A 21,574-nucleotide genomic window follows, 5' to 3' on the forward strand; every position below is an offset into this window, starting at 1 on the left:
CATACATATTTCCAGTAAGGTCAGTGACAGCAGGGAGTAGATTCACACCTGGTACTATTTAGGTGTCACAGGATTGTGGAAAGACAAGTAATTATAAGATAATCTTTTAGTCCGATCCAGAGAGCATTCAGCATCTGCCTTTTGTTTCTTGAACAGAATTTTGTATATATAATCTGTCCTGTTTGTATGCCAGGAATACTAAAGTAGAGAAGAAAAATATTTTAGTACCTCCTTTGAAAGCAGCAGAAAGAATAGGCAGAGAACAGCTTCAGCTTCTTGAGACTGCCAAGTCAGTGCCCTTTGGCTGAAACAAGTTTCTCACCGATGCTGTATAACTTGGGAACACGTTTGTGACATCTCCTTTACGTGTGGCAGATAAAGGGTCGATGCGCAGCCTGAAGACGGGTGTTGGCGAGCTGTTTGGGGAAACGAGATTCTGGCACGGAAAAGACTATTGCAACTTTGTCTTTAAAGACTGGGTTCAGCTTGACAAACCCTTTGCTGGTAAGTGCCTTTGCACTGGGCTTCATTACCTTCCCCCAAACCATGTCTTGCTGCCAGAAAGAAGCAGCAAAAATCTCATTACAATTGTAGATCCAATTAATGCTGCTATGCTCTGTTGATTTGGGCTGGGAGGGTGTTCCTTGCACAAGTAAGTGTCAAGAAACCTGCCTGGCCATCGGTGTTGTGCTCCAGATGGCTTCAGTTTAATGAAAGGGGCCCCCCTGTGTTGCCCGTGAATACTGGTCTTTACCTGACGCGCTCTTGTGTGCCCCTAGATTTCATCGACCGGCACACGACGCCGAGGATGCCCTGGCACGACATCTCCTCGGCCGTGCACGGCAAGGCAGCCCGCGACGTCGCCCGCCACTTCATCCAGCGCTGGAACTTCACCAAGGTCGGGCCGAGGAGGCGGCACGTGGCTCCGGGTGCCCTCCTACCCGCTGCGCGCAGCGCTGCCTACACCGCTCGGTTTTCTCGCTCTGCTGTGTTTCAATCTCTCCTTTTTTGCCGTGGCAGATCATGAAGCCCAAGTACCGATCCCTGTCCTACCCATTCCTGCTGCCGAAATCTCAGGAAACTTCTAATGAGTTGAAGTACCAGGTGCCTGAGTCTGTTCATGCCACAGTCCAGGTGGGTGCTGATGGTCTGCTGTTCACATGCTCCCAAAGTGAGCCCTTTTTGCATCTTTCCAGCAGATGTTTAAAAATATAAAAGGAGGCACTCTTACCCATTTTAGCTTAGAACATGGGTGATGAGATCATCAGTTAAAATAAAATAATGGGACTGTCTCAGTAGAGCTGTGCTAATGTACCCCTCCATCGCTGGAGATAAGAGGAGTAAACCACATGTGGTACTCAAGTAGTCGGAGCACCACAACTGTGTAATTTTCTGTTTTGTTTCCTGCTCCCCTTCTACTAACACCTGAAGTTTGTTTTTCTGCTCTGGAAAGGCTGGTGGGATAGTGCTGGCCAGGGAGTATTTTTGCAAGATCTGAGAATAATCTTCCAGGCCCCAAAGTGTTCCTGGGGACTGGCAGCAGTCAGCTCAGGACCCGATGTCCTAGGAGAAGTGTCAGGGCTTTTGGTTTCTGTGTTGAACCTACTTGCGTTTTATGCAGTGGCTCCTCAGTCTTGTGGGTCCTGAGCAGTTCTTCAGTCAACCCACAGTCTCATTTGTATTAATCATCCTCAATACTCAGAATTATAATGATGTTTTTATTTAAAATGCTACTAGCTATGCTGTGTGCATGTATTGAATATTAGTGTGCATGAGGTGTGCATGGACTTGTTGAAGATTACAAGGTTAAAATAGTGATGTCTAAACAGCAAGGCATCTCTAGGGAAGAAAGATGAATGAACTAACAGAGATTAGATCAAAGCAAGGAAAATACGTGGCTTTTGTGTTGGTAACGAGTGGCCCACCCAGATGACAGCAGCGCTTGGGGAAGCTTTGATTAACAAGCTGTGTGTGTTTGGGGTTTGTGGCCTGTTCGTGCTGTGAATGATGGTTGGCCTGGGCGTCTTTTATCATCCTCAGATTGTGTAAAAGAATCATGTGCATTTTACACCAGCCCCCAAACATTGCTTGCAGCTTGTTGAGAAATACGCTGTAACCCCAGACACCATCAGGTGCTCAGGAGCTGGAAGTACCTTCTGGGCTGGCTGTGGCACCAGTTCACTGGGAAACTGCTCTCCTGGAAGCAAGGAGTCCTGTGTCCCCTACATTCACTGTAACTGCAGGACTAGCATTTTAAATCACAGGTTTTGCTGTAGCCAGGAAATGCATTAAGTTCTCCTCATTACAGAATTAGGAAGTAACCAAGGGAGGAATGAAGCTGAACACAGACCTGGATCCTAGACCAAACTTTCCTTAGGCCCCCATGCCACAGAGCTGCTACCTCAGGAAGGAGGGTGAATACAAGTGTGTTCCCCCATAGCAGAGCTGAAGCGGTGCCTGGTAGAAACATATACATTAATGTGACTGGTGATGAGCTGTTTGAGAAGTAGCCTCGAGATGACATTGTTGGGAAACTGCTACAAATAACTGATACATTCCAGGAAATTGCAGTCTGTTCTCAGTGATGCCATAAAGGGAAAAACAAGTGCAGGTTTGTCCTGTGAATTATTCATTTGAAGCTCCCTGGCTCGTTTCTAATTCGCGAGCGATTGCAGCCCTTGGAGACCCGTCAGGGCAGCTCTATAAGCTGTGTGGCTCTACAGTGAAACCAAACGACCCGTGCGAGGTGCTGGAGATGCCCGCGCTAACGCTGCTGAGGCCGGGGCGTTCGTGCCACGGGGGCTTGGCTAAGGGCCCGGTCCCGGGGCTGCTGCTGCTGCTCCTGGCGCCGGTTTGCACGGGCTGGGTTGTGGCTGCCGCCTTTGGCGGGTAGCGCTCTCACTGCCCTGAGTTTTCATTCACGCGCCGGCCCCTTTACCTGGGGGAGCCCCAGGAGCAGGAGCTCGTGCAGGGAGAGTAACGCAGCTTTCCTGAGGCACCAAAATGCCCCGAGCATCCCTGAAGCCCCCGCAGCAGGTGACTTCCGTGGTGCTCTCGTGTCGTTCCTGCTGCTGAAGATTTCAGGTCTGACTTGTGCTCAAGTGCCACGATGTGGAGAGGGGAGGACACGTGCGGTCTGAGCCTGACCTCGCCGCCCCACAGCCCCTTTTCTGGGGGCTGCCAGGTTGTGTGCCAGGCTGTGCAGAACAAGCCCGCAGCGGCTCCTGTGTGGACACTTCTCCATGGACAGAGCATTGGCAGCTGAAGCCCTTCAGCCCTTCAGCTGAAGCCCTGAGGTCTGGGAACGCCTTCCCAGAAGTGACAGGCAAGTGTGGGCGGCCTGAGTAGGTGCAGTGAAACTACAGGAATATTCTTCTTTTTGATACCAACTCTTTTATTGGGACAGCAGCCAAAACTATAAGTGTTTGGTATCTCTGTTGTGGTGCCGTTCAGAGACTTTATAAGTGACTCTCAGACCAGCAGTAACTACCCCAAGGTGAAATCCAGCTTCCAGACACAGTGAACAGCCCTGACTGTAGGGCGCTTCTAGAAAATCTGGCAGCTGATTTTCTTTTTTCTGAACTTGTTTGCAAATCTGTCTTCAATTGTGGCAGATCAGAGGAAGAGAAAACACAAAGGATCCGTGGGGGTCGCAGTATTACTGCAGGCTCAAGCAACTGACCTGTCACCAACAGATTTTGGGGTTATTGTGCCATCTGTTTTTGTTTGCTTTGTCAAGGAGAATGCCAGAAAAAGAGTGTGTTAAGGAGGCTGTGGAAGAAGATGGGGGAAAGCAGGAGCAACACTGAAATGAGATCCCACCTGGGTGGGAAGAAGGAATATAGTGCTCATGGGAAGGTGTGAGCTAGGAAGGAAGAAAAGGCCTAGTCAGCTTGAAGGGTTAGTCAGACATCCACTCATCCTCCTTCCCTTGAACTTCGGGCTTTGCAATAGCAATCCAATTGCACGCTGATTTTGCAAGGGCAAATGATGTCGTGCCAAGGGCATTTTTTTTTCCAACTCTTTCCATTCCACAGTTTGCAGTTATCATCCAAAGGAGGCGTAACAAAGCATGTGATGTGGTGAGACAATACCTAGTTCCTGGTGTAAATGCAATGAAAATGTAATGCTCTGTCAGTGGCTAGAGCCCTCGCCTCTTTGAAGTGTGCGTGAGAGCCTGCATTGTTCAGAATTCATGCACTAGCCCACAGCAGACAAATGTTATTGCTGTTGGATGGGTTAAGCAAGTGGAAGAGGCGACAGGCCCAGCGTAGCACTTGGCAACGCGACTGTGGGACTGCAGTGAGAGAAGAAAAGAAGCACCAAGACAACTCCCTTATTTGTAGGGGCTGTGTCAAAGCAGCTTGTGACCTTTTCTTCCTGACGTGGAAATAGTTCTGGTTTAAACCAGTTCACTTAGTGTAGTCTGATAGCAAAGGGGAGACTTGCAGGAGCCATGAGAAAATATCAGTGATGAGAAAAGTTCGATGTAATAATCTTCAAAGCTTAAATGTTGCAGTTTCAGCTTCATTTTGTAGGGGCTGCATCCAGCAGCCTCAAGATGCTGGTGCTGGTGGCTGCGGAGGTCTTGTCCTATCCCAGACACCCACGTGCCCTTCCCGTGGTGTCAGTGTGGCTGTGGAGCAGGACTGTGATGGTGGGGCTGCTGGAATGATCCAGGTGTCGTGTCCCATGGCTGCTTCAGCTTGGGACAGACTGCCCTCCCAGCAGTTAGGCTGGTTTTCGAAGTGCAAGGCACCAGCAAGCTCACAATTAAGACAAAAGGTGCTGATTTATTCCTTGTGCCAAGCGGAGCTTCAGCTAGTGCTACCGTAAAGGGAGGTGTGGAAGTTCCTTTGCTCCATGCAGGGCTCAGCAGCTTCTCTCCAGAACACAAGTGGCTGTTTTGGCAGCGTGGACAAAGTTCATCAACCAAAAGTTAGTATCAGCGATTCCTACACTGCAAAACTCCAGTCTGCAGCCTTCAAGAGGGCAATTCCAGATTTTAGCTCCTTCCCACACGGGTGCTGCTCCAGCAGCCCCCATGTCGCTCTTCTGGCCCAGGCGTCACAGCCTTCTGGTTCTCCCAAGGGACCAGGTGGTGAAGCTGCACTAAGCATTGGTGGCTTTACCATCGTTCTCCAGTGTGATTCTGGGTAGCAGGAGAAGGAATAGCTTATTTTCCCTTCAAGAATATTCCTGAACTTAAAAATGAGATCCTTGTTTTCCAAACCTTGCTGCTTGCAGCCGCCTCCATGGCTCGGGTCACAGCACAGGCTGGGTGTGAGGTGAGCTTGGAGGAAGGTCACTTGCTGCATTTGAAGTGAGCAAAGGTCTGTTTTTACTTCCATTGTGATTAGTTTTGTTTAATCCGGTTGCTTCCTCCTGCCTATAAAACATTTATGGGATCACCGGTACCTGAAGGACAAGTCCTAGAGCTGGCAGCAGCCCAGAGGGGAACGGTTGTGGTGCCCAGTGGGCATTAGGGCTCAGATCGTGCAGCTCTGTGGCCGTAAGAGGCAGCACCTGAGCCATCACCCTGCTCCTCAGCAGCCCTTGCGAGCTCTGTGCGCCTCCGTGTGCTGCACGGAGCTCGTGTGGCCTCCACGGGGAGTTTGACTCTCTCCAGGTCACGCAGCTCCCTCTTTATCCTACATCTACCAGGAAAACACAACTGGAATAGCCGTAGTTAGGGCTGGCGCTCTGTATAGTGTCCATCAGCTCATCCTTGATTTCCATGGCCATCTTGCTCAGGCTGTGGCTCTTGCAGTTGTGCAGCACTTACGTGTTGTTCTTCCCAGCCTCAAGCGAAAACGGTGCAAGCCCAGAATTAGAGCGAAGGAGGGATCCCAGAACCAGATGTGCAGTCCGTGCTGCTCGCGCGAGCTGGCCGCGCTCGCTGTCGCACTGCCATGGGCAGTGGGCAAGCAAGGTCAGCCAAGCTGCAAACATGAGCGAAACCTGGCCCGTTTTCTACCCCAAGAGCCTGTGGCGTTGCTGGTGGTGCTCAGCTATTCCATACTGCAAAGCCCCAAGTGAAGGCTGCTCTTCTCCAGCCAAAGGGTTGGCTAAAGCCACACGGGCACGAGCCGTGCACAGACTTCGGGGCAGGAGGATCCTACTGGGAATTGCACTGGAACAGGCTGCCAGAGAGGTTGTGGAGTCTCCTTCTCTGGAGATCTTCAAAACCCGCTTGGACGCAGTCCTGTGCCACGTGCTCTAGGTGACCCTGCATGTGCAGGGGAGTTGAACTAGGTGACCTCTAGAGGTTCCTTCCAACCTTAAGCATTCCATGATTCCATGATTGCCGGGATCCCAGCCGGCAGTGGCTCGGTGCCAGCGCAGAGAGGTGCTCGGCAAACGGCGGAGCTTCCGTGGCGCTTAGCACCTGGATCTTACCCTCTGCATAACAGACCTGCCTGCTGGTAAAATGGTTCAATCAAGATGGCTTAAGGCTGCTATTATCAAAGACAGAGGCTAGTGAAGAGTAATTATTTCCCCTGAGCATATACCCAAGCAACACTGAATTAAAAATTACATTTTCCATCTTGGAAAATGTCGCTTGAGATATTGTTTCTTGACTCAAAATGCAGGAATGGGAGATGCTGTAGCAGGGAAAGCTCTTCAGTAGGAGCTGGCTGCGACGGAGACAGGAAACGGCCTGCAGTGGACATGGCGAAGCATGATGAGAATATGAGCAAAGGTTGTTTCTCATATTAGTTTGGCTCTCTTGCAAAAAAGCTGTGGGAGGCTGGGTGAAAATGCACTCTAGGGATCTTGCAATATCTACTTTGAGAGTGGACTTATGGTAAAAGTAAATAAATAAGTCTGGGCAGTTGAATTAAAAAGTCAAATAATCACAAATCTGATGGCTTTTGCAAGGATTTGGCAGAAGAAATAAATGACCTTAAGTGTTCGGGACAAAGACCTGGCCTGCGTTCCTGGCCTGTGTGTGTATAACAATGTGCTGTCTGTCTGTGGGAAAAACATCATTAATTCAGCTGGAGAATTTTTAAAAAACTTGCTGAAGAGGATATTACTGGACATGCCCTCCTAAAGTAAGGGGTGACTCAAGCTTTAAGCATTATAAAATCAGTTTATTGTAAGCCCTTAAGAACAAGGTTTCTTTTCTCCCTTTCCTATTCCAAGTAGAGTTGTTCAGGTAGAATAAGAAAGTAATGCAGCAATGGGACAGCCAGGGTCATTATGTTTGCTTATTAAGACAGTACTAATACCATTAACACTATTTTAAGCTACTTTTACCCTTATTATAAGAGCTAAATGCAGTATATATTAACTTATTTAGTCAAATCCTGACAAATCCTGACAAATCGTTGCCTTTTCCATGTGCTCGTTGCGATGCAGTGCCCCCCTGGATGGGGCTGGCATTGAAGGTGTTGATCTTGCTTTCCAGGTGCTCCGTTCTGCTGCTGACTGGTCGGCTGGCATTAAATACCACGAGGAATCCATCCACAACGCCTACATCAGCGTCATCAAAAACAGCAAGCACTACATCTATATAGAAGTGAGTAGATAGGAGAGAAAGCCCTGCCACCCTGAGCGTGGCTTGTGGCCATCAGCAGTGTGATCCTTTTCCTTACGGTTTGGGGGTACCTTTCCATGAGTGCTGGAGCATGGATATTAATAGAATCCGTTCTGAGACTCAGGGACGGTTTCCCCATGGGAAGTGGTCTAGGGAGCCAGCTGAGGGGTTACTCTTGTGGTGAGCTTACGACTATAAGGTGGGAAAAAGTTGGCCTCTCTCTTAGGATTCTCTTGCCAGACTTGCCAGCAACTTCCACGGCCTGTGCAGTGGTCGTGTAGTCCCTTGATGGCTTGGCTGTGCCCTCGGTGCATGCCCCAGTCCACGCATGATTATTTAATAAAGAATATTTTCTTTCCTGGATGGAACACAAACACATATTTAATTAAAAAAAATAACATCCATTCAGATGACACAGAGCACAGCCATCTTTAGTTGTTCTTGGCCTGGAGTAGAGTAGGGAAATATTTTCTGTTCGTCCCTAGCAATGTCTGACAGAAGCTTTGCTTGCTTTTCCTGCAGAACCAGTTTTTTATTAGCTGTGCTGATGACAAAGTTGTCTGGAACAAGATAGGAGATGCAATTGCTCAGAGGATTCTTAAAGCTCACAGGTAACCTATTGTTATCAAGCCAAAGAGAGACTTCCAGGTGCATTTAGAGAATGCGGTTTAAAATAGCACCTCAGCAGACACAACTGTACAATTGTTTCTCCAACACAGCCCCTGTGTGATGAGAATTATGCTCCCTTTGCAGCACTGAGATTCTGCAGTGGTTTCTTTGCAGCCAGGAAGTGGTTTTCTGGACATACCCTGATGCAAATGTAATTTCTAGCTATGCAGATTGTTGGCAAAACGAGCCTTTTATTCTGTGATTGAAACACACTGTTGTTCCACAGGCAGCCAGTCCGGAACTGGGGAGTAAAGCAAGCTGATGCTGAAATGGTTGAACCTGAATATCTGGGTTGTTCAACTGGCTGGACTGTAGGCTGCTTTAAAGCAAGGGAAGCAAACACGTTTTGGGGATTTGTCTGCAGAGTTCAGCTGTTCCTGTTTGCTGTTCTGACAAGTGCAGGAGGGTATTTCCAGCCTCTGGATAGTGCAAGGCAACTGTAGTTAATTCCATAGATGGATCAAATCCAAACGTTTTGGACATTCCTTTCACTTGAGAATGCCCAACGTCATGTTAACATTAAAATCACAGGTAGTGGCTTGTTCTCCCTTTGATCCCGGAGAGCTTTACTTAAGGTGTCTCTTCTGGAATCAGTCTTTAAAATACATATATGTCATATTTGAAACTTCCAGCTAGGTCTTGCTGGGCTGATGTACAGAAAACTTTATAAATTTCCTTCTTTCCTTTCTCTTGCACTTTTTTGCTGTGCCTGGCTAAGTTTCTTGCAATGATTTTCCATATTGTAGGTGGCCAGAGCTCACAGGCGCTGTGAAAAGATAAGCACCTTTGAACAGGGCAAGCGGGGTGTTACCTGCTCTACACTTAACAGCAGGGCAGAGTATCAGGGTGGAGTTACTCTGGCTGTGATCCATGGCACAAATACCTGAAATATGCTAAGGATGAAAAACCAGGGAGGACTTTCTCACCTGGGGTAAATCAGGAGTCGTTCCAAGGCTGCCAAAGGTGTTAAGTGACGTAAAAGCAGCAATAATATGAATTAGATGTTGTGAGAGTGATATGGCACGCACCAAGAACAGGTATTTCTGACCCTTCGTGGATGAGGTGCAGTAGCCAAGCAGTTGGAAATGGCTGATTTTTTAATAGAAAGACATCAGTATTTATTACCTGTCCTCAATTAGTTTAATAAACACTGGGCTTAGACAGACAAGCTGTTTCTTGTAGGATGCTTTTGGTGGTGGTTCTTTTACATAGTACAAGTAGGCTCCATTTCAGAGTCTTTCCTACATCCCTCTGCTGCCGTGTAGGGGTAAGATTTAACTGATTCTGAAGTCTGCTGTGAAATTAACTTTGTTGCAGTCTGTAATGCAGCTATAAATAAGCACTAATTCGAACTGAATACATACAAGTCTTCAGTATCTTACTCCCAGATCAGGTGAGACACCCTTCTCTACAGATCCTGTGCTTTTAAGGAAAGACACAAATTTTACAAGGACGAAGTTTAAGAAAATTTGCGGACTGGCTCCTCTTCAACCTGAGTGTTAAGCGGTTTTGTCCTTATTAAACTGTGTTTGCCATCTAGTGGCAGCACCACTAAGTGACATTTCATCCTCCAGCGTGTGGTAATGGGGACTGCCAGCACCTGGAGGCATCTGGGGAACTGAAGAAGAGCAGAAGCAGTTTGGCCTTTCAGTCACAAGGAAAATGCTCCTATGTGCTCCAAGAAAGGGCCAAGCAGCACCGTGATCTTAGCTGCCTTAATGCAGAACTGGCTCGCAGTTGTGGTGGAGTCTGAACTGGGGAAACAAAGATGAAACGGAGTCTTGGCAGGTTGTTAGATATGAGTCACCTATTTGATGGCTGGCCTTGCCGAGCAGTCAGTGTTTTGCTTGTGTCCGCGGGGCTTTTTCCCGACGTTTCTGGTTTCTAAAAGCCACAACGTGGCAGGAACCCCAGGCCAGACTGTGGTGTCCTGCCGGACACCGCGCACAGCAGCGGCGGGACGGGCGCTCAGGTGAACTGCAGCAGTGCCAGGTGCAGATGCAGGTGATTTGCCTGATCTGGCCCTGCTGTGAGCCGTTTATTTCCTTATTTCTTCTCTCCGTGATCATCTAAACATTCTGCTGAAGGGCTGATTGGAGGTGCTGAACACAGTCAGTACAATCCACTCTTTGCTGCCGTAAAATCTGCGCGGGAGCCAGAAGCCAAGCCAGGCAGTCTAGGGAAACCGAAGCTGCTGCGATTCTACCTTACTCAAACAGAGTTTGCAGGGTAATATTCCCCCTAACTGTTGTTTTAGGGAAAACAAACGTTTCCGAGTGTACGTGGTGATCCCGCTGCTGCCTGGCTTTGAAGGAGACATTTCGACGGGCGGCGGGAACGCTCTGCAGGCCATAATGCACTTCAACTACAGGTGAGACACGCAGGGACAGCAGGCCGCTGCCCTTGCAATTTGTATATTGCTGTATTTACTTTGCAGCAGTGACCTGAAACTGGGGTCGTGTTTCTGAGCTGCCTTTGAGGCCTGCAGCTACCTGTTAAGCAAATTCAGATGATGCACAGGGCCCTTTCCTGGAATGCAAACAGTGGCATTGTTTAAAGCAGGAAGATTTGCGGTGATGGTTTTCTGATCTTTGTTAATAGCACAAATCCGTGGTTCTGCTTTCCTAGTTTTTGGACACAGCAGTAGAAAATAGACAGGGCTTATGGCAGTTTTAATAAGTATCTCTTGTTAGGAGACTGTAGCCTAACCAGGGGAATCTATTTGGTCAGACTCAGTGCCCTCTGCTGGCAAATATTAAATAGACGCAAGGAGAAAATTCCTGTGCTCCGCTGTGGCATCCCTCTTCCTCCTTGTCTCTGTGGCCTTAGGCAAAAGCACCAATTCCTGATTCAGGAGCTGCTCCCTATATGTAACATAAAGCTGCAAAATATGTTTTCCTTTTTGCTCGTCAGACCAGAATTTAGTCAGCCTTCCAGCTGTAATGTTTCTACCCTCCCATTCAGTATCACTCCATTCAGTATCACTGCTAGAAGCTGAACCTGTCCCGTGGTTTCTCCCGGCGGTTTCAGTCGGGCTGTGACAACGTGACTCTCTGCAGTCCCTGGAAGTCCCCACCATTCCCAAGGCCCTGGCAGTGCTCGGGAAGAGCAACGTATCTCACCTCGTCACTGCCAGCCGGAGGAGGCAGCGCGGAGGCCGCTGGGGTCGTTAGCTCCAGAAATCCCCCTGCCCCATAAGGCAGAAACGCTCAGTTTTATTTCAGAGTTTGCGTTTCTGCCCGGTGTTTCCCATCGCTCCCTCGCTCAGCACCGCGGAGGCACCAGAGCGTGTTCCCAAGCCCGGGCAGCAGCTGGAGCACAGAGCAGGGCAGCCGGGGCGCCGGGGAGCCGCGGGGCGAGAGGCGGCGTGGCCAGAGGCAGCGGGGTCTCACTCCACAGCACTCCTCTGCTTTCCTTAAAAGCAGCTCAAACCTCAGTAGCCCCATTGGTAACCGCTTCTCGTCCTTGCTGCTTGCTTCAGGAAAGGGTGGTTTGCCCCATGTGAGTTGATTAGTATGTGGGCTTGCCAGAAAAAAGGAATTCTTACATATCAACATATATTTTTGGAAAAATGTGTGCCCTGGAAGTGCCGCTCTACTTATGTGGGGTACGGAAAATGCATCTGGGTTTGTGTTTCTCCTCACTGGGTGAGTTCTGCTGCGGTATGTGTTGTTGCTTCGAGGCACTGGTGTTGGTAACAGCTGCCTACCTTCTTTCCAGGACCATGTGCAGAGGAGAAAATTCAATTCTGGGCCAGCTGAAGGCAGAGGGTAAGAGCTTTGGTCCTCTCTTGTTTCATGTGTTTAGCCTTGGGACACTGCTCGATAGAAGGATCTATACAATATAAAGCAGATTGGCCAAGTGCAGGACTACATAAAGTGCAATAGGGAGTGCTGTAGCTGTGGCATCTCCAAAAGAGGGGGAGACACTCACCAAAAGCATCACTGCTTCGTACAAAATATAGTTAGGCAGCAAGGCTCTATCTGCAGCTCCTGTCCGGGCACAACGTGTGTTGTGGGTTTGTTCCTGGGTTGTGTTTATTGCAGCAGATGCATTTCAGGTTTCCGGATGAGGCGTCCATCGCAGCGGTGTGCAGCAGGGTGTGTTACAGACTGGCACATCTGCTGAGCAACCCGCCCCTGTCGTTAGCCAGGGCTGGGGTTTCGCAGGACGTGCGAGCCCTGGCCGATATCCAGGCTTCTTAGCTGGAGGCAGCCCTGATCCGGGTGAGGGCAGGAGCCAAGGGAAGGAGCACGGAGCGGTCGCAGCTGCCCGGGATCATGCTGGAACGGGGCCCGAGCTGGGCCCTGCTGCTGGGGAGCTGCAGGAACCCCCTGAGCCCGGAGCTGTGCCAGGAACAACCCTCCTGGCCGCAGCGCTGCTCATGGAGCCGCTTCCCCACGCGGAGGGCACTCGGATTTCTGTCTGGGAAAAACACGGATCGTCAGTGTGCGAGGCGAACGTAATGCCTCATTAGTTCTAGTTTTTGGTGTAAATCTCAGCTGCAGACAATTCACATTAGGCGGTACTTTCCAAACCGTGCATAGACAAAACACCTGCTAAAAGGCTCCTCTCTGTAAATCCTGCAGAACAACAGTCACATTGGCCAGTTATTTTCAGATGTTCGTAGCAATTGCGAGTACTTGTGTGCTGCATAATAGAGAGATTTGGGTCATTTTTCCATCAAGGTGAAGTATCTAAGCAGGCAGTGGATCAGAGCAGCACAGAGAGCCCACAGGCACTTTAAAAGCCTATTTTTGAAGAGACATACCTCTATTATCTGTCCCTTAAAAAAAGATGTTAAAAATAAACCCTGTTATTCATACTGGGCTTTATACAAAGAGGACCTCTTTCTTCTTTGCTTCCCCCTTCCTCTTCCCATCTCATTTTATTCTCTTTCAATTTTCAGTTGGAGATAAGTGGATAAACTACATATCCTTTTGCGGACTGCGGACATATGCAGAGTTGGAAGGAAAACTAGTCACTGAACTCATCTACGTACACAGCAAATTGCTTATTGCTGATGACAACACTGTCATAATTGGTGAGCAGGGCGCTTGCAGAAGTCTGTGCTGTTGATTACACCTGAAATCTTCCCTTAGCTTCCTTGGCATGTTCTTTTCTGTGTTATGATTTCTTCCTTGTGAAATGTTTTGCAGTTAAATAGCAAAGTCATGGACTAATGAAGAGGTAGGCAGGAGGGTGAAAATGATTTGGAGGTCTGTCATTTGCTTTTTAGTTGTTTTAAATCTCTATGTAATAGTTGAGAGATTCCCAGTGGAGGGAATTTTGTCCATCTGTCTTGTATCAAACTCTGCTCTAGCAGTAAAACTTGTGAGACTTGTCATCTGTTCCTTAAAGAACAGAATGTGCCGTAAAATTTGGAAGGTTTGGACAACGTGTCATTTATCAGCGCCATCCCCTAAGAATGGGGAAATATGTCGTAACAATAATAAGTAGTTTTGATTCTGACTCTGTCACCACATTTATTGTGAGATGATAAAGCAAAAAGAGCATGGGCTCTGAGTTATGGTAAGAAAGCAGAATTTGAGCCTGTTTCTTTAAAGAAACGCTTTTTTTTTTTTTTATCTGTTATACCAGAGCAAACTTTGCCAAAGAAAAATTTAATGCTAAATTTTGCGAGAATTAAAATGTCCACTTCTCCCCAGAAGCATTAGCTGCTCTGGAGGGTCCCTGGCGGTACTGGGGGCTCTGGGTGTTACTTACCCACAGCCAGAACCTGCTTTGCCCCTGCCTTGCTGCAGGGTAGATGGAAGTGACCTTTTTCATCTTAAATCCCCCTTTCTAAAACCTCCTAGTCTCCAAATACTAATGATACATTTTCCCTACTGACGTTAGAAGACATTGAGAGGTTGTACTCACAGAGCCCGTCCTGCTCCCTTACGTTATTATCCAAGCCAAATGCTTGGATAGGAGTTAAGACCTTTGAATGCTGTGATAACATCCAGCAAAAGCACCTGGGAAGTTGCAGAGAAATGAAACTTTTTAAGATGTTGACATTGGCTAGAGTAACACCTTGTCTTGGGCCTGGGGGCATCAGCAGGCTGCGAGGATGAGAGTTCTGCTCTCACCCTGCTGCTGCCTCTCCCAGAGCCTGGGTTCCTCCTGCGAGGAGGTGCCGGAGGAAGGAGTCACCCCGGCCGGGCCTTGTGTCACAACCCTCACGAGTGGCTCTTGCCGGGGGCTACCGGGATTTACGGTGGCTGCTTTCCTTCCTTCCCTCCCTCTGCCCGCTCCAGGCTCAGCCAACATCAACGACCGCAGCATGCTGGGCAAGCGGGACAGCGAGATGGCCATCATCGTGCAGGACACGGCCACCGTCCCCTCCGTCATGGACGGCGAGACCTACAGCGCCGGCTGCTTCGCGCAGTCCCTCCGGCTCCGGTGCTTCAGGTGCGGCCGCCGCCATCCCTGCAGGGCAGGGAGAGCCGGGGAGAGCCAGGGAAAACCAGGAATAGCCAGGGAGAGCCAGGGAGAAGCAGGGAGAGCCACGGAGAGCTGGGGAGAACCAGGAATAGCTGGGGAGAGCCGGGGAGAAGGAGGGAGAGCCGGGGAGAAGCAGAGAAGAGCTGGGGAGAAGCAAGGAGAGCCGGGGAAAACCAGGAATAGCCAGTGAGAGCCAGGGAGAAGGAGGGAGGGCTGGAGAAAACAAGGAATAGCAAGGGAGAGCCAGGGAGAAGCAGGAATATCCAGGGAGAAGTAGGGAGAAGCAGGGAGAGGCAGGAAGAAGCAGGGCCGGTTTTACACCCGGTGAAAGGGGTCGAAGCCGTTAAAGCCAGTGGAGCTTCGGGCACTCACTTAGATCGAGCTTTGCCTGGCCTCGATTTAGCTTGGGCAGTGTTAGCGCTGCCTCCTCGCGCGTTCCTCAGCTCAGCAGCTGTTTGGCTCAAAAATCTTTTTCCTCCAGCATTTAACTAGGAGAGCTCATAAACAAGGCAGTGATATTTTGCCTCCGGACCCACTTTCCACACTCTCCAAATTTTGGGTGGTGGCGACTCTCTTTTTAGTGGAAGTTTGTTCACTCGGAGCAACCATCTGGCCCTCAACACAGCCATTTTTTCATTAAGGCCTTCTTCTCCCCCTCCCCTTTCCCATCTGGACAGTTACTAAACAGAAAGAAAAGAGAAAACAAGGCAGCTGCGAGGCTGACAGACCATGGTAGGGGGAGCAGGGAGGACGTTCTCAGAGCACCCTGGGATGTGCAGTGGCAATTTGCAAAGAAATTTTCTCTTTCTTGGCATTTCAAGGTGTTGAACCCACAGGGCACGTACTCCGTTCTCGTGGCAATGCCTTCCTCATACTTCAAATAGACAAATTTTCATCCTGTCCACTGTTTGCCTTTGGAAAACCTACTGTCCTCTACGGGATGGCTTTTCCATTCCTGATGGGCAATGCTGGCCACTCTCAGGTGCCTCTGCGCATGAGCCAGTACAGAAAGGCTGGAAACTTCTAGGCACTATTGCAAACAAGTAATAATAAAAGTAATAACTTCTATTTCAGTTTTAGCCTCAACTTTGAGGTGTTTTTGAGGTAAGGTAATTTAGTAGCTGCCTCTGGCATCCTCTTATCAGCTGCTCTTGTTTTTCTTCTGGAGCAGAAGATGAGAATAATGTTTCCACACTCTCGGCTTCTCTTGGCACAAATTCTCTGCTCTCTTTTTTTCAGGCTTGTGCTTGGGGTGTCGGATCTCAACTCAGACCACCAGGACCCGGTCTGTGACAAGTTCTTCAAGGAGGTGTGGGTCGCCACAGCAGCCCGCAACGCCACCATCTTCGATAAGGTGACACTTACGGCTCCTCTTCCCAGTCTCCTTCCAGCTTCCTTGTTCTCAAGAGGTGTTTTGGGCCAGAGGGGACAGGGAAGGAAAGTGACTTCAGCTCCTAGAGCTGCTCAGGGATGTTTTGGTAGAATGTTTTGTTTCAGTGACATGCATAAGCTGCAAACAAGAAACTGCAGCTTGTGTGCCCTCAAATAATGCGGGCAACCCAAGAAGGGGCAGTTCTGATTTCTCCTTTTACTTGTACCAGCTGTAGCTCCAGTGAATCACTCCTGCTTTACTTCTTCCAGGTGGCCACAGTGTAAATGGAGTTGAAGTAAATTAGTTGCTCTGTTTTCCAGTGATTTTTTTTGAAGTTATCAGAAAAAGCCCTGCAGTTTGCCATCCTCATGCTCAACCCATATGATGGATCTGTGCATATTTTCTCCTTGCCTGTTCTCCAGACCATTAACTGAGTCACTTCCACCCAGAGGCATATTTATATTATAGTCTGAGGTTCTTCTTTGCAGTATATTGCAATATATATATATAGCAATATATATATGTTATATATTTGCAGTATATTGCAATAGTATATATATTATATTGCAGTATTTCTTCTGCTGTCACACATCACCTCTTCTTTCTCTTTGGATCAGGTTTTCCGATGCCTTCCCAGTGACGAGGTGAATAACTTAGCCCAACTGCGTGATTTCATCAGCAAACCCAAACTAGCCAACGATGATCCTGTGAAAGCAGCAGAAGAGTTGAAGAAGATTCGTGGGTTTCTGGTACAATTCCCCTTCCGTTTTCTGGAGGAAGAATACTTGCTGCCTTCTGTTGGAACAAAGGAATCCATGGTACCGATGGAGGTTTGGACTTAAGAAGATTGAGACTGCTTTATATTTTAAACTCTAGTTCTCAAAAGAGAAGTTTATGAACAGTATAGGATATCAGAAAGCTTTTTTTTTTTTTTTTTTTTTGCAAAGGGAGGCAAAAAAAAAAAAAGGTCTCTGCCAAACTAACGTGCCTTTCGTAGAGGTTTTGGTGGAGGAACTTCAAGCAAAATGACACTAGCAAAGGAGAGGATCAGAAGGACTTGGAATTTATGACAGATGAGAAGTTTATTCTCTGAAGAAGTTACTACTTTGGACAATTTCTAAGCACCTAAAGGACTGAGGCTGCTTCCTAGGAAAGGAAGCAAATCCTAATACATGTTGGTACTGCTGCCAGGGTGGTTGCAACGTGCAGTGCTTGTGCTGTGGCCCCGCAGGAGCCGCGGGACGCGTGTGCTCCCCCGAGCTCCCAGGTCCCAGTGCGTTCGCTGCTGCAGCCCCTCGTCCCATCCCGGCTCGGATGGGCAGGAACCTTCCCGCAGCTCCGGGGTGTTGGGAAGCGCCGTTCCACACTGTCCGGCGTTCCTGTGCTCACGGCTCGTCAAGGCTGGATGGTTCGTTGCTTTTTGGGGAACAGACTAACAATCAGAATCAGTGTTTTTGGTCTCTTCTCCCCTCTCGGCAGGGGGAAATGTTTTTGCTCCAGCTAGCGCGATCAGCAATCCTCACCAGACTCAGCGTGGTGCTGTGCAGATCTTAGCAAAGTGCAGCCTTGATGGAGTTCAACGTGGCAGAAGTGGGGAGTTTTCTGGTTTTTACAGACATGCAGCACATCAATTTGTTTAAACTGCAGGAAGGCTCCAAGAGAGAATCCAGCTTCAGGCTGAAGCCTCAGATCTTCCTCGCAAGAGGGAAGTGAGGTGCCATGTGGGACAGGGAGCAGAAGTTCAAAAGCTGTCCTGGCCAGGTTCAGTCTCTGCTTTGGATCCCTTACCTTCACATTTATATTGCTTTAAATAATAGACTTTCCATTCTCTTTTCTCCCTATCTGAAAGAAGGGAGAGCTGAAATGTCAGGCCAGCTCTGCTCAGCCCAGGCTGACATCTTTTTTCCCTTTTTTTTTCCACTTCGTAGACTGAGTGCAGGGGAAAGGGGAGAGCTTGTCTCTCTGATCTGCCTTCTCACACGACGGGCCACAGCTGGTCATGCAGAACGAGTCTTCCAAGGGCAGGTGACACTTAACACATCCAGCCCTGTTCTGCATTTCCATAAGGCAGCTCCAAGGCAGTTGTGCATCCCGCTGGGCAGTGACTGAGTGAGACGTTTTCTCCATCCCTTGGCAAAGCCCCTTGCCCGGCTCTGGGCACCATCCTCCGTGCCCTGCGTGTCCCGCTCCCGTGTCCCCCCTGTGTCCCAGCTGCCTGCTGCGGAGCCGTGTGTCCCACCAGGGTGGGAGCGCCCTGCCGAGCTCTAGGAGGAGAAAATTCCTAACGCAGGAGCCTGCTTGTGAATGTGGGAAGCTGAACTCCCCTGCGCTGAGCGCTGCAAGGGGGATCCCTTTGCTGGCTCCCCTGCAGATGTGCTCCTTAGCCCTGTGTTCTCAAAGTGCCCCATGTGCTGTAGTTGGAAGACCAGACAAACTTCCATATCCTTCAGTTTTTAAAGAAGTGTTCATAGGGAAGTTTATTTTTCCCTTTGTTTGAGCTTCCAACAGTTTTTCTTGTTTTTAACTGGAAAAGAACCACACTGTTCCTCAAGGTAACCCTGGAATGTGTCCGGCACCATCTCTTACCCTTTAGCTGATTGTCTTCTGCATCTTACATGTGAGTAGAGTGATTTTGTACACAGTGCTCTCTGGGGCAGTAACAAACACACAAAGACACTCCCCAGGGCTGCCGAGGTGTCACCCAGCTCCACGGTTCCTGCTTTTATCCTCGTGTTTTATCGATGCAGTTAGGAATGACGCTCCTGAGGCTGTGCTCCGCCTGGAAGTGCCTGCGCTGCCTTCTCCCTGGTCACCTGGGTTGCTCCAGGGGCTCGTGGCTTTTGCCTGGTGCGCTGTAAATAGCTCAGTATTTTCCCTGGTTATTTCCCGTACAAACCTGCCCCGCTGCTGAGCGCGAGCCACACGTCGCGCCCTGCGCGTTTGCAATCGAGATCGACGACGTCGGGTATTGCATGTTGGCGCTGGCTGCTCCGGAGTTTTGTCTCCGGATGGGTTTTTAGCTCTTCCAGTTTGAGCAGTGCTGCTACCTTGAAACAACTACAACCTCTGGGAGCTGCCTGAGGGAGGCAGCTCTGTGCTCACCCCTGGGCAGGAAGCGCTCGGCCACGTCCCTAAGGAGCCTGCGATTTTTGTCATCCTCCAGGTGCTCTTTCCCTCCCTGCCCCACATTGCAATCATCCAAGTGTCCTCGTGTTGTCCCTTGAGGTGGTGGGTGGGGTTTGACATTCTGGGGCAATAACCCCCTCTCCCAGGCTGCTTTCGGAGACGCCTCCGGAGCCCGGCCCGGCTCCAGGTGCTGCTGCTGAGCCAGGATTCCTTTGGGCTGCTGCACGGGGAGCTCATGGAGCAGCTCTCTGGATGGCACAGGAGGGCTCGGCCACCTCCTCCGAGTGCCGGCGGCGTCTTGGGACCACGGCTCTTTGCGGTCAACTGGAGTTTGCTTTCTTATATTAAGAAGCCAGTAGACAGGGTGGGGTTTAACCCCTTGAGAGAGTTTCGTTCTGTCCCTGAGCAATCACTACTTAGTACCACCGCGTCTTGACTTGTAGCACGTTCACCGGAGCGCAGAGGAACCGCTTGGAAATGCACCGTGCTGCAGCTCGCGCGGCGCGTTCCGGTGCCCTGGAGCGGCCCTTTCTCATGGAATTCACTGGTTGGGACTGCAAGAAATGAAATTTCCCAAAGGCTCTACCTTTTTTTTCTTGTGTTTCAACCTGATATGAAATCTTTTTTTTTTTTTAATGTATTCCTTATAGATACCACTCACACTCCTTACCACATCCATCTTTATATATTTTTAAATATTGTGGTATTTTAATATATATATTTTGTTGTATAATTTTTTAGTGTGGAATTGGTGCATGGTTTAAACAACAAAAGAGGGATGGAATGACGTGGTATTTCAGGACCTTGCAGTGTGAGATGTGCAGGAGCAGCGCGCTGGAGCTGCCCGGCGGCGCCTGCCCTCTCCGGCTCCCCTTGCTGCGGTCGTGTCGAAGGGGCCTTGTCCCCAGCAAGCCAGTGCGTTTGTCACCTAGGAAGGGGTGTTGTAGCGAAGGCAAACGCGTGGAGGTTGGCGCTGGTATTTGGTAGTCGCTGTTGCAAAGCCAGCCGTGCCCGTCAGCGGTGCGAGCGCGTGCAGGAGGAATCGTCGTGGCCCAGGCCAGGCAGACGCGGCAGCCACTGGGGAAACTGCCCGGCTCAGCTGGGTGGAATCCCAAACGCTCTGCATGTTCTTCTGATCAAGGCTGGGAACACGATCACAGTCCCGGTGCCGTCCCCGGTGGGGACAGCCGGTGAGGCTTTGCCTTAGGTGGGACCCTGTGGTATTAATTCCTGGCATCTTTATTCCTGCCAAGGGAGCATCCATGCACAATCAAACCCCGTCTCGGCTTGCTGCTGTTCTTTGAGTGTCATAAACCGTTTTGTGCAGTTGTGGTAAACACAGCACGGGCTGTGTGATCTGTAGACAGAACCTGCCCTTGCGGCCGCAGAGAGGAGCGTCCGAACGGGCCCTTTGAGGAGCAGTTCCCGAAGGGAAGGTGCCCAACGGAAGGGCCCCGGTGTCGCCGTCGGGGCTGAGCCTCCTTGCCCGGCGGCGCGGCTGGCCCTGCGCGGGGACGGGGGACACGGGGCTCCTTCCCTGCGCGGCTCCCGCCGCCCTGCTCCTGCAGGGCTGATCCCAGCAGGCGCTTTCCTGCCGCGACGCGGAGCTCCTCGACGCACCGCGCGGGACACAGCTTCGTGCGGGGAGCCGGGCTGAGCCCAGGGGCGTCCGAGCGGAGCAGACCCCAAGCTGCAAACTGACTCCTCGATGCAACCATCCTCTCTGGGTCTCTTTTTTTTTTTTTTGGTCTACTTTACTATTGTATTTTAAAGTCTTGGTGATTATTCTATTTTTAACCTCCCGATGTGTTTTCCTAAAATGTCACCGGTATAAATAATTCTTACCCGACTCCTCCCTGACCCTGAGGAAAGGCGAGCAAGCAGTGTCTACATTCACGGTTCCGGGTGTTCCTGTGTCTGGCTAAACTCGCCCCCAAGCCGAGCGCTTCGCTCCCAGCGCGCGCGGGGTCCCAGCCCCGCTCCGCCTGCCGCGGCGCAAGCGTCGACCCCGACTACTCCTTCTGTGAAGGCTGCTGGACTCGAGCGTTTGGCCCCCGGGTTCTGCTGGTCGCTGTTTTCCTTTGCACTCGGTTTGTATTCGGTAAATGAATGTGCATTAATGGACTGAAAATACAAGTGAATGTCGTGTGTCAAAGCACGTGGGTTTGGTCTCGTTTCTCCTGGGTTTGGGAACGGTGGCTGTGGGCCGCGTTCCGGACGCGTGATGGGAGAAAAGCTGGAGTCGGGATAAAAGGGCTGGACCAAGTTGTTCAAAAGGTCCCGAGGAGAGGAGAGCCTGAAGGAAAACTCCGCAGGAAGAGGAGGCTGAGCTACATAAAGAGATAAACAGATGTGGGGAGTTGGGGGTGTCCTATCTGCTCGCAGTGAGGCTGTGCACGTGTGGGGTTACGGACTCC

General features: G+C 49.9%; 1 protein-coding gene across 2 annotated transcripts in view; it reads left to right on the forward strand.

Moving 5' to 3' along the window:
* PLD1 (phospholipase D1) overlaps nucleotides 1–17,150 on the forward strand; it is a 56,938-nt gene extending 39,788 nt beyond the window's left edge. For both annotated transcript variants that reach the window (XM_088523917.1, XM_010215260.2), the window contains 11 exons: nucleotides 376–504; nucleotides 780–898; nucleotides 1,021–1,134; nucleotides 7,415–7,525; nucleotides 8,066–8,154; nucleotides 10,470–10,583; nucleotides 11,933–11,982; nucleotides 13,122–13,256; nucleotides 14,473–14,626; nucleotides 15,899–16,013; nucleotides 16,649–17,150. In XM_088523917.1, coding sequence (XP_088380043.1) covers nucleotides 376–504; nucleotides 780–898; nucleotides 1,021–1,134; nucleotides 7,415–7,525; nucleotides 8,066–8,154; nucleotides 10,470–10,583; nucleotides 11,933–11,982; nucleotides 13,122–13,256; nucleotides 14,473–14,626; nucleotides 15,899–16,013; nucleotides 16,649–16,873 — 1,355 coding nt within the window. In that variant the 3' untranslated portion in view covers nucleotides 16,874–17,150. The remainder of the gene's footprint in view (nucleotides 1–375; nucleotides 505–779; nucleotides 899–1,020; nucleotides 1,135–7,414; nucleotides 7,526–8,065; nucleotides 8,155–10,469; nucleotides 10,584–11,932; nucleotides 11,983–13,121; nucleotides 13,257–14,472; nucleotides 14,627–15,898; nucleotides 16,014–16,648) is intronic.
* The last annotated feature ends 4,424 nt before the right edge of the window (nucleotides 17,151–21,574 follow it).

This window comes from Tinamus guttatus, unplaced genomic scaffold, assembly GCF_059628265.1.
Source record: "Tinamus guttatus ecotype Peru unplaced genomic scaffold, ASM5962826v1 Tinamus_guttatus_pri_ptg000198l, whole genome shotgun sequence".
Classification (NCBI taxonomy): domain Eukaryota; kingdom Metazoa; phylum Chordata; class Aves; order Tinamiformes; family Tinamidae; genus Tinamus; species Tinamus guttatus.